Here is a 14837-nt window from a genome sequence, read left to right as displayed (position 1 = left end):
TCTCCAGAATGGTTGGATCAATTCACAACTCCACCAACAGTACATTAGTGTCCCAGTTTTCCCACATCCCCTTCAACACCCCACATTTTCCTTTTTTGTCATACATAGCTTTCTGAAAGAGGCAGGAGCTCTGGCCTGGGATGCAGAAGGCGTGGCCTCCAGTCCTGGCTTTGTGACCATGTTTGTGCCAGGCTCCCTGAGTTGCCTCTGTGGGCCTCTGGCCAGAACCTGGTTTCCATAGCTGTGCCCATGGGGAGTGGGAGTCTGCCTTGTCTCTTGGGCTGTGTGCTCTGCTTGTCCTGAACAATGTGTTTCTGTTTCAATGCCTTTGCGTATGTGAGGCCCTCTTTGGGGCTGGGGAGGGAAGATGAGGGGAGGGTGGGTCTGTACCAGTCTCTCCCTCTCCCCTCTCCTGGCCTGATCCCTCCACAGATCAGAGTGTGTCAGATTCAGCCCTCCCTCCCTCACTCTCCTTCTCTCCTCCTGTCTCTCTTTGGCTGTGTTTCCTGTCGCTATTTTTCTTTCTTACTTCTCCTATCTGTGCATTTCTCCCCTGTACCTCTGCTTCTCCCCCTCCTCTCTCTCGCTCGCTCTCGATCTCTCGCTCGCTCTCCCTCGCTCTTTCGCTCTCTCGCTCTCGCTCTCTCCCCTTTCCCTCTCCCCCCCCCCATTTTATCTGTTTTTTGGTGGTGTTCTGTCCTTGTCTCTCTCTTTCTCTGTTCCTTTGTCTCTCTGTCTCTCCCCCTTTCTTTCTGTCCTTGTTTTGCTCCTGTTTTTCTAGGTCTCTTGATCTCTCTCTCTTTTTTTTTTTTGCCTCTGTCTATGTCTTTCTCTAACTTTTTCTCAATCTCTGTGCGAGTCCCCGTCTCCCGATCTAAGCCAAGGCGGGGGTTTGTCTCCAAGGCAGTTGTCACTGTGCGTCTCTGTCCGTGCGCTGCTCTCTCTCAGAGCCCCCACCTGCTGTTCCGTTGCCCCAGCTCCAGGAGCGTCAGGAAGAGAAGCCGGGGTGGGGGTGAGGAGGGATCGGCACAGGGGTGTCTGTGCCCTCTGTTGGGCCCTTCTCGCCTGTCTCACGTGCTCGCACCTGGCTCCTTCGGGAGCGCCCCCGCCCTCCTCAGTCGCCCCGCCCGCCTGCTCTCTAGCCCCGCGGGGCTGAGCCCTCCCCGCCTTTCCTGGCACTGGGCATGCCCCAAGTCAGAGCTATATAAAGCCCGGGCGCCTTTAATCCCCGGACATTGGTATCAAGCCCAGGGCAGCCCAGGCCAGTCCAGGCCCACGAGCCGTGCCGCCCCCTGCTCACCCAGGTACCCCCGGCGCCCCCTGCTTGCGCGGGGCTGGGGAGTGGGCGCCCCTAGGGGCTGGCGAGAAAGGGAGGGGGTGGGAGCGGCGGAGGTGAGGGGGGGGTCAGCTGGGAAGAGGCAGGGTCCAGGGGCTGGAGGTGGGGGAGGCTTGGGAGCGGAGCCTTCCTGGGGCCCAGAAAGCAAGGCTAGGGTCTCTTGGAGGAGGCAGCCTGGCCCCTATCCCTGAAGCCCATGACCAACTCCTCTGCTCCTCCAGCTTCCCCACTTAGAGCAGTAACCGAGGCACCCTGAGGCAGCCTGGGTTCAGGTCTATGACTTTGCCAAACAGGGGACCCAGAGATCCTGAATGGCAGCCTAGCTCCAATTTTTCTGAGGTCACAGTTGGTGCCCAACCCCCTAGATGCACCGGTCCTCTTCAAAGTATTTCTGACCCTAAGTTCAGCCTTGAAAAATCCCTGTCAGGCTTTACCTGGAGGTGGCCCCAGTGCTGAGCGGTAGTCCTGGGATTCGATTCAAGAGCCTTGTGCCCACTCTTTGGGCCCAGGCTTGGCATCTGGGCAGAGAATTGCCAGGGCTTCAGCATTTGGGGGTCCTTGGGTGGCATGGTCTGGGTTGGGTTCCTGATGGATCAAGCTTGTGCCATCCCAGGCCCTTTGGCAGCCACTCACCCGTGGCTATACTGACCCTTTCCCAGTCACCCTGGGAGCTGGTCCAGGTCACATCCACCCTCTCTTTTCCAGCCCCTGGCTGCTCTGCTCTAGTGCCGGGAGAGTCCCTGCTGTCCTCACCAGCAAGCTCTCAGCCGCATACGCTGGTGGGGGCTCGGCTCTCCCCAGCCTCTCCTCTCTGGGGTCTGCTCCAGAGCTAGACCCTTGAGAGCCACAGAGCCAGGCAGGGAGAGAGGAATCAAGCGGGAGAGGGGGAGGGGGGAGAGAAAAGTTGGGCAGACTGATGGGGGAGACGTTACTTCCTGCTCCTCAGGAGCTCCAGGGGCTGCACGTACCTTGCTGAAATCCTCTCTCTCTCACTCAGCCTCTTCTTCTGCAAGATGGTGAGTTCACTCTCTCCCCTCTCCCTCCTCCTTGGCCCCCTCCCCCAGGCCCCAGGACTCTGAGGCACTGAAGGTGATCCCAGGCCTTGGGGCCCCTCTCCTCCCACAGCTGGGGCCCAGCTCCAGACTTTCTTCTCCCAGAGCCCTCAAAACGATCTCCCCCAATAGAAACCATAAGAAGGATGGGACCAATGTGTCTTATCTGCAGAGCATTTGCTCCATTCTTTCCCATTAACCTCCTGACACTTGTAAGAGGAACAGGGCAGAGCATAATGTTCCCATTTGTCATTTGAAGCGGGAGAACGTTCATTCCATCACACAAGCTGTGAGCAAGAGCTGCAGGATAGGAGGGGCCTGTCTCCTAACTCACAGAATCATAAGATTTCACAGTTGGGAGAAGGACCTGAGAATCTTCTACCCAACTCATCGATTAACAAAGATACCCACAACACCACACCTTTGACAAGCAGCCATCCAGTCTTTGCTTGTAGACTTCCAGGAGTGGGGAACTCACTACCTGATGAGGCAGTCCTTTCAGACTGGCTTCCTTTGTCAGGGAGTTTGCTGCTATCAGGTCTGCCTTGGACTGTTGCACCCACTGCTTCTAGTCCTGCCCTCTGGGGCCAAATACACTATTCTGAGCAGGGGCTCACTGTACACAAGGCTGCAAGCAGGAACACCATGTCTTACTCAGGGTGCCCGGGGAGGAGCAAAGAGCTTGGCTGTGGAGAGATCTGGCTTCAAATCTCAGATCCTGCCATTGACTCATCCTAGCTGAATGACCCTGAGCGAGTCACTTTCCCTCTTGAGCCTTAGTTTCCTCATATGTAAAATGAGGGTACCACCACTTCCCCAGACTGAATGAGATCCTTCCTATAAAGGACTTTGTGGACTTTACATTTCGGTGGCAAAGTCAATCCCCGACCTGCCCCTCACCACAGGACCTAGCTCTTGGAGGAACCTTGCAAGCCACTGAGTCCAACGTGTTCATTTCATAGAGGAGGAAATAAATGGACACTCAGAAACTGGAAGTGGTTTGGCTGAGGTCAGCGACAGTGGCAAGGTTGTGGGGCCAGAACTGCAAGTGCAATGTCCTTCACTAGCCTAGAACTAGGGGCCGGGGCCTGAAGCTTTACATGGGGAGGGGCTTCTGCCCCAGCTATCACAGGATTTGAGCCAAGGTCTTACTGCCTCTAAGTCTAGGCCTCTAGCCACCCAAACGTCCTCCTGAGTTTGGTGTAAAACATGTCCTGAATTTAATTAAAAAACAAAACTAAACCAAATCACAAAATTGAGTAGGAATACCCTTTCTGGGGACAGCTAGGTGGTACAGTCGATAAAGCACCGGCCCTGGATTCAGGAGGATCTGAGTTCAAATCTGGCCTCAGACACTTGACACTTAACTAGCTGTGTGACCTTGGGCAAGTCACTTAACCCAATTGCCTCACCAAAAAAAAACTAACAACCCCCCCAAAAAAAGGAATACCCTTTCTGCAAAGTATTCCGTAGCTGCCCATCTTCCTTTGGGGGGAAACCAGCAATGGTCTCAGGCATCTCACCTTTCAAGTACCCTTTTCCCTTGAGAGGTCACCACCCTCTCAAGATGAAAGGCAGAGTCCTCTCTTTGGGCCCATTCTTCTTGTGCCCTCTCACCACCTGTGTGGGTGAGGCCCTACTCTGTGCTGTTACCTTCCCTATAAAATAATAGGGTTGACTCCCTTCCAGCCCTGCTCTGATCCTAGATAGCACCTTTGTATGCCCCTAGCCTCAGCTCAGGCCCTGCATACAGTAGGTGCCTAATAAATGTTTGAAGGCTTCATCTGCCCATCCGGTCCCCCTCCTGGATCCTCCATCACCCATCTGATGCTCCCCTTCCCAAATCCTGATCAATATCCTCCTAGGTATCCCCCAAGATCTCCTCTATCCTTGGATCCCCATATTCTGCCTCTCCCTTCCCCCTCCTGCCCAACCTGAACCTCTTCCCATGAAGCTCTCCCTAGATCAGCTGCGCCCAGAGCTGGCCCACCCCGTGGCTTTCAAGGACCCAGAGGAAGAAGGGAATGGGGAACAGCACGGGAGCCCAGAGCTGCCCCCCAGAGGACCCCTCCTGGGTTCCTGGCACCAGGATGTCAATCTGACCTGTAAGAGTGCCCCCGAAGAGGGCGTGGCCCGAGCGTGGACCATCTTCCACTACAACCTGTTACAGAGCTGTTTGCAGCAGGCAGGACTGCCTGAAACTGTGGACCGCACCCTACAGCCTCACCCAGGTAAGCCTCCCAAGCCCAGGTGGGGTGGGGGTGGGGGGCAGGAGAGCTGCCATCAGCCCACAATTTGTGTGAGACACAAAAAGCGGGACAGAGCCAGGCTGACGGGGAGCCAGGCAGCAGGGGCAGGGGCAGTGCCCACAGAATTGGAGCTTGTGCCCTGTTTACTGCTATAGCCTCAGTCCTTCTCTGTCACCTTCCCATAGTGATGTGGGAACCTCTTAGGAAGAGGACTGGTGAGGACAGCACCAGCAGAGTGGGGGAGGCTGGCTGGGGGGCACGGGTGGGTCACAGAAGGGGAGCAACCAGAGAGTGCCGTTCTCTTCTTTCTTTTCTCCCCAGGCTGCCCAGGGGTGGAGGTGACCATGTGTGTGTTGGGGTCCCCCAGTTCCTTCTTCTCTGTGCTGCTGGAGGGTGGGGCACAGAGCCCAGGTGAGGGAATGGTCCAGGGACTACAGGCTCAGGCTGGGTAGCTCTGCAAGGAGCCTTTTCATCCTCAGGTCCCCACCCCCATCCCTTTCCTTCCCTCACCCCACTCCCCACATGGTGAAGCTGACCTATGGAAAGGGCAGGCAGAGCCAGGCCCCAGTCTTGTCCCAAATACCCGAGCCAAGCAGCTGTTAGACATTCCTGACCAGACAGCTGGGGATTCCTCCTCTGGGTGGGTGGGGGGGCACGCTGGTGATGATGGAAATCAGGGAGGCATTACTGAAAGGGGGGCTGTACAAAGGGACTGCAGGGCCCCCAGCCGGCATGCCTTTCCCCTCCTCCAAGCCTGCTGAGGTTCCGAGGTTCCAAAGGTTCTGAGGCAGAGAGCTTGGATACAAATGCAAGCTCTGCTAGCCGGTCAACAAAGATTTATGAAGCAGCTGCTGTGTACCAAGCACTCTGCTGAGTGTTGGGAATATAAAGAAAGGCAAAACCCAATCCCTGTTCCCCAGACAAGATAGAGAAAGAATGTCCTGGGGTTGACAGGAAGAGGCATTGGCCTGAATGTGTGCTGTGTGACCTTGAACAAGTCTCAGTTTTCCCTTCTGTAAAAGGAAGGAGTTGGCTTCGAGAATTTCTAAAGTCTTTCCCCAGGGGCAGCTAGATGGCGCAGTGGATAAAGCACCGGCCCTGGAGTCAGGAGTACCTGAGTTCAAATCCGACCTCAGACACTTAACACTTACTAGCTGTGTGACCCTGGGCAAGTCACTTAACCCCAATTGCCTCACCAAAAATAAATAAATAAATAAAGTCTTTCCCCACCAGAATGTATGTTGACAGCCCCTCCCTTGCCCCTCCCTACCATCATTTCTCCCTTTCCTTTACTCCCAGGAAACCTGCTCTTGTGTCTATCTCCATCCTGGCTGACCAAAGTGCCCATGGCTGGAAGGCCAGGGGAATTCGCCCTTCTGGTGTTGAAAGCTGTGACATTCCATCCAGGGGGGCTCACCTTCCTGGAGGAGTTTGCCCCACCACGGCGGGTCACCTACTTCCTAGGGGAGTTGGGACCGAGGGCTGGCCGAGGCCGAGAGGTGGCAGAGCTGAGCAGGGATTTGGGCTGCCCCACAGGGAGCTCAGCAGAGCTAGCCCGCCTTCTGGAGGACCGGCTACTTACCAGGCAGCTTCTGGCCCAGGGCGACAAGGTGGCTGTGCCTGCCACCCTGGCCTTGACATACAAGCCCTCCCAGCAGCTTCGGGGCCAGGTGTGGGCCCAGAGTCTTCGGTGGGTGGAGCTCAGTGACAAGGAGGGGCAGGAGGGGCTGGTGGAAGAGGAAGTGGAGACCTTTCTCCGCCTTGGAGCCCTGGAAGAGGCCCAGCAGGTATCGAGGGCTCTGGGGATCGGGTGAGGAGGGAGAACTAACTTTGGGGAGTGTGTGTGGAGAGAATGTGTGGTAGAAATAGCCTTGGGTTGAGAGTCCGGAGACCTTGACTTTGGAGTGACTTCAGGCACACCAATCAAACCATGAGTTTGCATTAAGTGCCAAATGGGGATGAGAAGAAAGGAGAAGACAGGGTCTCTACTCTCAAGGAGCTCCCAGTATAATGCGGAGACAACATGTGTAAAATTATGTATGTACAAGATGAATACAGAATGGATGAGAGGTCACTCCAAGGGTGGGGGGCGGGGTGGGGGAAAGATTCTGCAGAAGGTGAGCAAGGGGTGGGTCCAAGACTTGGGAGGCAGCCAGTGAAAAGTCCCTCCACCTCTGGAGGCCTCCGTTTCCTGACCTGTAAAATGGAAGGCTAGGCCTTTCCCAGACCTAGGTTTATGAGCTTCTGACCTGTCCTCCCTGTGTCTTCGGAGGGCGGTGAGGACTCGAGAAAAGCAGATGAACTTGAAATGCTCCCAAAGATCTAAACTGATACCTCGAGCTGAGGGCCTTGAGCGTACAGAGATGGGATTCCCAGGGTTCTCAGGAGGGCGGCAGTTTCTGAACCTTCCAGTGTCCAGAAGCCATGGCAACTGGCGGAGAAATATATGGAATGATCGCCAATTAGCAGCTGTCATAACCATATGGGGAAGGCAGTCTAGAACAGTGGAGAGAATGCTGGATGGGAAGTCAGCAAGACTTGAGTTCAAATCTCACCACTTCTACTTGTGGGCTAGAGAACATTAGGCAGGATACAACCTCCCTGAGCCTCAGTTGCTTCCTCTGTAAAATGAGGCTAACAACACCTTTGGGACCTTCCTCCTGTGGTTATTGAGGCTCAGATAAGCTGACACAGCAAAGTGTTGTGGTACAGAGGAGCCCCAAGATCTGGGTTCAAATCCTGACTCTGCCACTTATTGGTGGGACCTTGGGCAAGTCACCTAACTTCTCTAAGACTCAGTTTCCTCATCTGTAAAATGAAGGGGTTAGGCTAGAGGGCTTCTGAGGTCCCCTCCAGCTCTGGGTGTCCCATGTCAGTTGTTATCAGTACTGTTGGGTTTTGCCAGGGCTCACTGAGGGAAAGATGGAGGGAGCCAGGGAGGGTGGGAAGGAGGTCTAGGCCCTTCCCTCATGCCCATCTGCCTCCCCAGGTGGCAGTAAAGCCTGGGGGCTGGCGCTGGCGTGGGTCCCAGGCCATGAGCCTGCATCCCAGGGCAGAACCAGGGGCTGTGATACAGGCTGTGCTGGCCCTCTTAGAGAAGCTGGAGGAAGAGGAGAGTGTGCTCGTGGAGGCCGTGTGTCCTCCAGCCCAGATCCAGCATTCTGATGTCCCTGGGAGCCTCACTCCCCAGCCAGGTAAGAGCCCCCTCCAGAGAGCTTACTCCTTCCCCTCTCAGTCCCCAGGCTCTCACACCCACCCCTTCTCCAAGCCAGCTTCATACAGCTGGAAAGGCCCTGGCCACAGAATCCAAAGGCCTCCCACTTTCTAACTCTGGTCCTGGGCTTCATTTTCCTCAATCCCAGGATTGTGAATACCTATGCTGTAGTCCATAGAGGTCTGGGTTCAAATCTCACTTCAGACACTTACTAGCTGCTAGGGTCCTGGACAAATCACTATAGCTCCAAGAGCCTCAGTTTCCTTATCTGCAAAATGGGGATAACAGTTGCTTGAGAGGCAGTGCAGTGAGGAGATGGAGCCTTGGAGTCAGAAAGACCTGGGTTCTGAGCCTGCCCCCAGCACACACCAGCCCCAGAATTTGGACAGCTCACTGAGGGTCTCAGGCCACTCTCTCACACCAGGAATTCCATTTACCCAAACAAAAGCAACAATAAAAAGTTCGGGTCCAAACAGGAAGAAGAAAACAAGCATCTGACTGGCCTCTTGGGCCACCGTGGGGATCACCCGAGAGGTGCGCAAAGCACTTTGCAGCCAACCCAACCCCAACCCTAATCTCGATGCTATCATTTATGATCCGTCCTCTTGTTTCTGCCAGAGCTGGCCATTCGGGCTTGTGCTGTCGTGTGCAGGACCCAGGGTGATCGGCCTATGATGAGCCAGGTAAGGAAGGGGAGCCTGCCCATGGGGATACAGAGGGATCCCAGCATTCTCCAGCCTTTCAAAGGACCCAGGGATCAGCCTATGGCTGACTGTCCTCCAGGTCTAAGCAGGCTCACTCAGGGCAGCTGGGGTGGGGAAGGGGGACAGGAAGAAGCTTCTGGAGGTGAGCCTCTAAGGGAGGATTTGAACCCAGATCCCCTGACCCCAGAGCGAGGCCTACCTTCTCTGTCCAGAGGACCTGGCTTCATCTCCGTGCCAAGAGGTCTCTATGCTTCACTGTCCCCCTCGGTAAACAAGGAATTTGGCTTAGATGATTGCTAAGGTAGAGACCCTCTTAATTTGTGAGGCTTGGTGTGGACTTCAGTAGTCACAATAGATTTGTGGCAGGAGGTGGGCCTAGCAGAATGGGTAGAATCCAGGTAGGTGGACAGCAGGGAGTGCTGGAACAGAACCGTTATTGGGCCAACTTCCTCATTTTACCGGGAAATGGAGCAGGGTCAAGTGGTCTGCCTCATGTGCTAGAACAGAATGAAGACCAGCATGACCACAGAGCTCTCTTAGGGAAGGACCTGGGAAGGAGAAAGTCAGGAAGGGACATTGGGACCAGACCCACAGGCCTTGAATGCCATGTGAAGGATTTATTCGCTGGGCAATGGGGAGCCATTGAAGGTTTCTGGAGAAAGAATGAGGGAGAGCAAAGGACTCATAGCCCAGACCCTCATCCCACTTTGACTCTGTATGTCCAGCTCCCAGCTTGATGGTGGGCACTGGGAGGACAGGGGCTGGCTGGGGATAGCAGGGCCCTTTGGGGGGATGAGGAGAGGGCTGACTGCGGCCCCTGTCCGGCACCCAGATGGTGTGCAGCGTGGGCCGTCCGGAGCAGCCCCTGAGGCACCAGGTCGCCCTGACGCAGAGCCTGGACACTGCCCTGGCCGCATTCGGGCTGAGAGAGCCAGCCGCCGTGGAAGCTCTGCGGCGCCGCGTGCAGCAGGCAGCCGAAGCTGCTCTGGGAGCGGTGATAGAGTTCGAGGCCTCGCTGACGCCTGAGCAGCGAGGCGGGCGCCAAGCGCAGACAGACATCCTCGGTGAGTCCCGGGCCTTTGGATCCCGGCCCAGAGCTGCGGAGAGTTGGGGGAAATGGGAACTTCACACCCAGCCCCGGTCCCCTAACCACTGAGCTCCTGGTCGCCTGTTTCCAGGCAGCAGCTTTGGGGAGACCCGGTCCCAGTGGTTCCAGGCCCTTCCCCAGGGGCCCAGGTCCGGAACCCTCCGCCTCTAGGCACGCACGTTGGGGAGGGGACGAAGTGAGATCTGCGGGCCGCCAACGTACACCTGGGACTCCCAGACCTGGGCGGGGGTGGGGTGGGGTGGGGTGGGGGCAGGCCTCTGCACCCCCAGGGATAGCCATGAGGAAGGCTATAGGGCTCCCGGCAGCCCCAGGAGCAGCGGGTCCCAGACTCCCAGGGTTGTCCCAGTCCCAGGAGTCGGTGCCCTCTGCGCCCCCCGTTGGCCTCCCGACTACCTCTGGTGACGTCTAGGCCCAAGACTCCCAGGTCTCAAGCCCTCAGGGGCCAGGCCTCTGTGCCCCACACTGAGCTGCCCCAGGAGCCGTCAAGGGCCAGGACCTTCGGGCCTGGGGGTGATTCAGGGCGGCCTCGCCTCGCTGAGCCCTGGTTCCTTTTCGTCCCAGCAGGTGTGGACTTGGCGCTGACGCCCGTGGGCCCCGGAGGCTCACTGAGCCCGGTGCTCCTGGAGCTTAATAGCTGCCTGTGCCTGGAAGCCTGCGGGCTTCTGGAGGGACAGTGGGCCCGGCGGGGCCGGTGTTCCCAGTGGGCGGCCGCGGGGCCCCTGGTGGAGACCATGCTGCGTCGCTCGGCGCGCCACCTCATGGAGGGCAAGCACCTGCTGGTGGTGGGCGCCGGTGGTTACAGCAAGAAGTTCGTATGGGAGGCGGCCCGGGACTACGGGCTCAAGGTGAGGGGGCGGGGCCCGTGCAAGTGTCGAGCCAATAGAGGGAAGGCCTGAGCGTGGGGGCGTGGTCAGAGCCAGGGTCGTTACAGGTAGGGCGCCCTAGGAGAGAGAGGCTGGGGGGGGAGGCGGGGAGGTGCTGAAACTAGGTCTATACAGGTGCAAGGAGGGAGGACCGGGGAGCCTTGGGCACGGGGCGTGGCTGATCCATTGTGGGCGGGACCAAGAGAAAGGGAACTGTCCAATGGATCTTCCCTTCAGTTTGACATCTGGGCCCCTGGTTTTGCGTGGCCTCAAGGATGGTTCTTCCCCTCATTCGTCCATTCACAAATTCCGATCTACCCCCTCTCATTTTACAGACGGGCAGGAGGTGGGTCCCAGCAGGCAGGCCCGAAGGAGGCCTCCTATGTGGCCTAACCACATAAGGCGGTTCTTGACTCTGGGGAACTCATGGTCAAGTTAGGGAGAGTCTTCCCACAGCCGGGTCTTGCTAGGACACTGAGCAGGCATTCTGAAGGAGAAGCCTGGGGGAATTGAGCCTTTAGCTTGGCCTTTGAGGGTCATGATAATAACGATGCTGGAAAGATCGAGTCCCAGGGCTTCTAGAGCTTCACATGGAGAAGTAGCCTCAAAGCCGTCTGGGTCTAACCCCTCCTGAACAGGACTTTCCTCTGCATCTCCCGAGGGCTCCTCCAGTCTCTGCTGGTAGACCTCCAGTGCTGGGGAACTCCCTACTTCCTGCAGCAGCCCCTCTGCTCAGGCCTCTCTGAGCTCCAATCTAGCTCACTGCCACCCCTCCCGATAGCTGCCAGTTCACCTCTCCGAGGCCCAGCAGGGCAAGTCTAGCCCACTTTGCCTAAGGCTGATCCTTCAAAGCCCAGAATCCTCCTCACCCACCCAAGCCTTCTCTTCTCTTCTTCATCCTTCACATGCCCAGTTCCTTCAAACAATCCTTGTATGTCATGGCTTCCAGGAAGGAAGAAAGGAGGGAAACAGCCATTTATTAAGGGCCTACTATGTGCCAGGCACTGTGCTAAGCGCTTTACAAATATTATCTCATTTGATCCTCACTACAACCCAGGGAGGTAGGTGGTATTATTACCCCCATTTTACAGATGAGAAAACTGAGGCAACCAGAGGTTAAGTGACTTGTCCAGGGTCACACAGCTGAGGCGGAACTTGAGCTCAGGGCTTCCTGACCACAGGCCCAGGGCTCTATGCACTGCCCAGGGAGGTACAGAATTCCAGGCTTCACAGGAATTCTGCCCAGTAGGGAAGGGATGAGGCGGGGCTGGTCTGGCAGGGGAGGCCACACTCTCCATCCTCTGTTCTCACAGCTACACCTGGTAGAGTCCGATCCCAACCATTTTGCCTCTCAACTGGTGCAGACCTTCATCCACTTTGATGTGACAGAGCACCGGCGGGATGAGGAGAATGCCCGCCACCTGGCAGAGCTGATTAGAGCTCGGGGCCTGCAGTTGGATGGCTGCCTCTCCTACTGGGACGACTGCCTGGTACTGACATCCTTGCTGTGCAAGGAGCTGGGCCTCCGCGGCTGCCCCCCAGCTGCCATGGGCCTGGCAAAGCGGAAGAGCCAGACGCAGTCTCACCTGCTGCGGTGCCGCGGCCCCCGCTGGCCCGCGCCTTCCCTCTACGCGGTGCCCTGCTGCCCGCTAGAGGTGCCCGATGACGTGGAGCGGGCTGCTCGGGTGGTGCCCCTTCCCGGGGTCATGAAACTGGAGTTTGGGGCCGGGGCGGTGGGCGTGCGGCTGGTGGAGGACGCCTCTCAGTGCCGCGCCCACTTCGCCAAGATCTCCCAGGACCTGCAGGGGGAGGCCGACCACCCGGGCATCGGGCTGGGCTGGGGCAATGCCATGATGCTCATGGAGTTCGTGGCAGGCACGGAGCACGACGTAGACGTAGTGATGTTCTCAGGGAGGCTGCTGGGGGCCTTCGTCTCAGACAACGGCCCCACCCGCCTCCCGGGCTTCACGGAGACCGCAGCCTGCATGCCCACGGGGCTGGCCCCGGAGCGGGAGGCCCAGCTGATCCAGGCCGCCTACCAGTGCTGCCTGGGCTGTGGGCTGCTGGACGGCGTCTTCAACGTGGAGATGAAGCTGACCGTGGCGGGGCCGCGGCTGATCGAGATCAATCCCCGCATGGGCGGCTTCTACCTGCGCGACTGGATCCAGGAGCTGTATGGGGTCGACTTGCTGCTGGCTGCCGCCATGGTGGCCTGCGGCATCCCGCCCGCCCTGCCCGCCCAGCCCAGAGCCCGGACCCACCTGGTGGGGGTCATGTGTGTGGTGTCGCAGCACCTGCAGGCGCTGAGCTCCACGGCTAGTCGGGAGGCTCTCCAGGCCCTGCACGAGCGGGGCCTCATCCGCCTCAACCTGCTGGAGGAGGAGTTGGTGCCGGGAGAGTACGAGGAGCCGCACTGCAGCATCGCCTGTGCGGGCAGCAGCCCGACCGAGGCCCGCCAGCGCCTGCTGGGGCTGTGCCAGGGCCTGGGCATCGACTCCCCAAACTACCCCGTAGCCCATTTCTTGTCTCATTTCAAATAGCAGTGGGGGCAGGGGGAGGAGCCCTAGGGCCAGGCCTTCATGCGCTGGGCAGGAAGAGGGGGTGGAGTCCCAGGTAAGGCTGTCCGGGAGCGGAGAGGAAAGAGGAGCTGTCCCAGGATATCTGCCTGTCCTGGGAAGGAGAGGAGGGACCCCCGCCCCCGGAGAATGAGGTGGCCGGGAGGCCGGGAGCAGCGCTTCCAAGAGAGGATATCGAGGTTTGGGAGCCAGAGCGAGGAGGGAGAGGGTTCCTGCCCCTACCCATCTTTAGCTTGGCGGGGATCAGGAGACCGCTCTGTGGCCAAGCCGAACCCTACCTTTGCCTTCTAGAGAAAAGGTTGGGAGGCACTTTTCAGATCCACTCCCACCCCTTCTATTTCCCTTTCAAGAGCTCTACCAGGGGATAGGCAACTGCCCAAGGCCCCAGGGGTGCAGGAGCCAGGCCTTGAACCCATCACCCCTCTCCCAGCAGCCTCTCGGCCTGGCCCGCCCCCTCCCCCACTGTACCATCCCACCCCTCACCCTCTCTAGGCCCTTCCTGTCCTTCTAACCCAGTCTCTCCTAGGGCCTGAGGCGCCCAATGCTTCTGCTAGGAGAGAAAGTCAGCCTCTCCGATCTGGAGCTGCCTTTACCTCTTTCCTCCCTGCTGGCTGGAATGAATGCCCCCTGCTCCACCCCTTTCACATCCCCAAGGCCAGATCAGCGATCACTCTTCTCTTCCCCTCCTCCTATCCCTTCCACCCAACAAAACAGCAACTCTCCATGACAGTCTTCCACAGCTGCAATTCTCACTGGGGCCCTAGGAGGGGTACTGGCCAGGAATCATCAATCTCACGTGAAGCTGCCCTTCCCCTGGCAGAGATGTGTCTCTGACAGCGAGGGGGCTCTAGGAGGAGGGTGGCGATGGCCCCTAAACCACTGGGTGTGCTTGGGGAAAACTCCACAGCTGTCGGTGACTAAGGTCAGAAACCCGGAGCTAGCTTTTCCCCCTACACAGGCCTCAGCCGCTGTGCTAACAAGGCAGTGGGTACTTTCGGGGGACCTGCTTTCTTCAGCCATCGCAGAAATCCCCAGCTTTAGCAGCCCCCACACTAGCCTCTCCCCCTAGTATGTCTTGCCCTTAGGTCAGGCCTTCCATCCCAATGTTAGTGACTTGGCTGCCCACTGAGACCATCACAGCTCCCCACTAAAAACCCACTTAGGGCTGCAGAGGCCCTACGAGAACCAACCTCACCCAAAGAGAATCCAAAGTCCTAAGGTGGAAGTAGGTCCCACTCAATCCCCTCATTTTACCATGAGGCTCAGAAGGGAAGGGGGCTAGCCCAGGGTCTAAGGCTGGGCACAGACAGGACAGCAGGAATGGACCCACCAGAGCATCTAATCCAACCGTCTCACTTTGCAGATGGAGAAACTGTCCAGAGAGGGACAGAGACTTGGCCCACACGCCAAGCTAACTAGGAACATAGCTGGGCCTCCTAGCTCGGGGTGACTAAGTTGCCCTCTCGTCTTTTCTGGAGGGCCCTGCTTGCTGCCTGCCCCTCTAGTTCTGGGTTCGCAGCAAACTCGGTGGCGCCCCCTTTAAGCAATTTCCTCCTCGGGACTTAGGGCTCCATGACGACACCCCTTCCTTGGCAACGCTCCCAGCAGAAAAGTCACCGAGGGAGTCCACAAGCCGGCCAGGGACCGGGCGGACCACTGCGCCTGCGCCAACGTGTTTGTTTGGGATATTTTGATTCTCTCACTGTAACACTCGAAGAGTTCCTGGTAAATAAAG

The 14837-nt window shown here is 57.8% G+C and overlaps 1 protein-coding gene across 2 annotated transcripts; it reads left to right on the top strand.

The window, feature by feature from the left end:
• Positions 1-503: 503 nt before the first annotated feature.
• On the top strand, positions 504-13754 carry CARNS1 (carnosine synthase 1). 2 transcript variants are annotated; one of them, XM_043970139.1, is made up of 10 exons: positions 504-1304; positions 2283-2352; positions 4343-4619; positions 4959-5048; positions 5937-6424; positions 7627-7831; positions 8470-8534; positions 9388-9619; positions 10228-10508; positions 11840-13754. In XM_043970139.1, the coding sequence occupies exons 1-10, from the start codon at positions 823-825 to the stop codon at positions 13064-13066; spliced, it is 3417 nt and encodes a 1138-aa protein (XP_043826074.1). In that variant the 5' UTR covers positions 504-822; the 3' UTR covers positions 13067-13754. The 2 variants fall into 2 exon arrangements, with proteins under 2 accessions (XP_043826074.1, XP_043826073.1); XM_043970138.1 differs by having other exon boundaries at positions 701-1304; positions 2334-2352.
• The last annotated feature ends 1083 nt before the right edge of the window (positions 13755-14837 follow it).

Source organism: Dromiciops gliroides, chromosome 6, assembly GCF_019393635.1.
Source record: "Dromiciops gliroides isolate mDroGli1 chromosome 6, mDroGli1.pri, whole genome shotgun sequence".
NCBI classification, from domain to species: domain Eukaryota; kingdom Metazoa; phylum Chordata; class Mammalia; order Microbiotheria; family Microbiotheriidae; genus Dromiciops; species Dromiciops gliroides.
The sequence above is the reverse complement of the archived record's forward strand: the minus strand, read 5'-3'. Positions and strand labels throughout refer to the sequence as shown.

Excerpts from the sequence above, each read along its gene's own strand:
- CARNS1 (XM_043970139.1), top strand. The coding sequence starts at position 823 with ATGTCTTTCTCTAACTTTTTCTCAATCTCTGTGCGAGTCCCCGTCTCC. Across the intron at positions 7,832-8,469 it reads GAGCCTCACTCCCCAGCCAG|AGCTGGCCATTCGGGCTTGT; the intron begins GTAAGAGCCCCC and ends TGTTTCTGCCAG. Across the intron at positions 8,535-9,387 it reads ATCGGCCTATGATGAGCCAG|ATGGTGTGCAGCGTGGGCCG; the intron begins GTAAGGAAGGGG and ends TCCGGCACCCAG.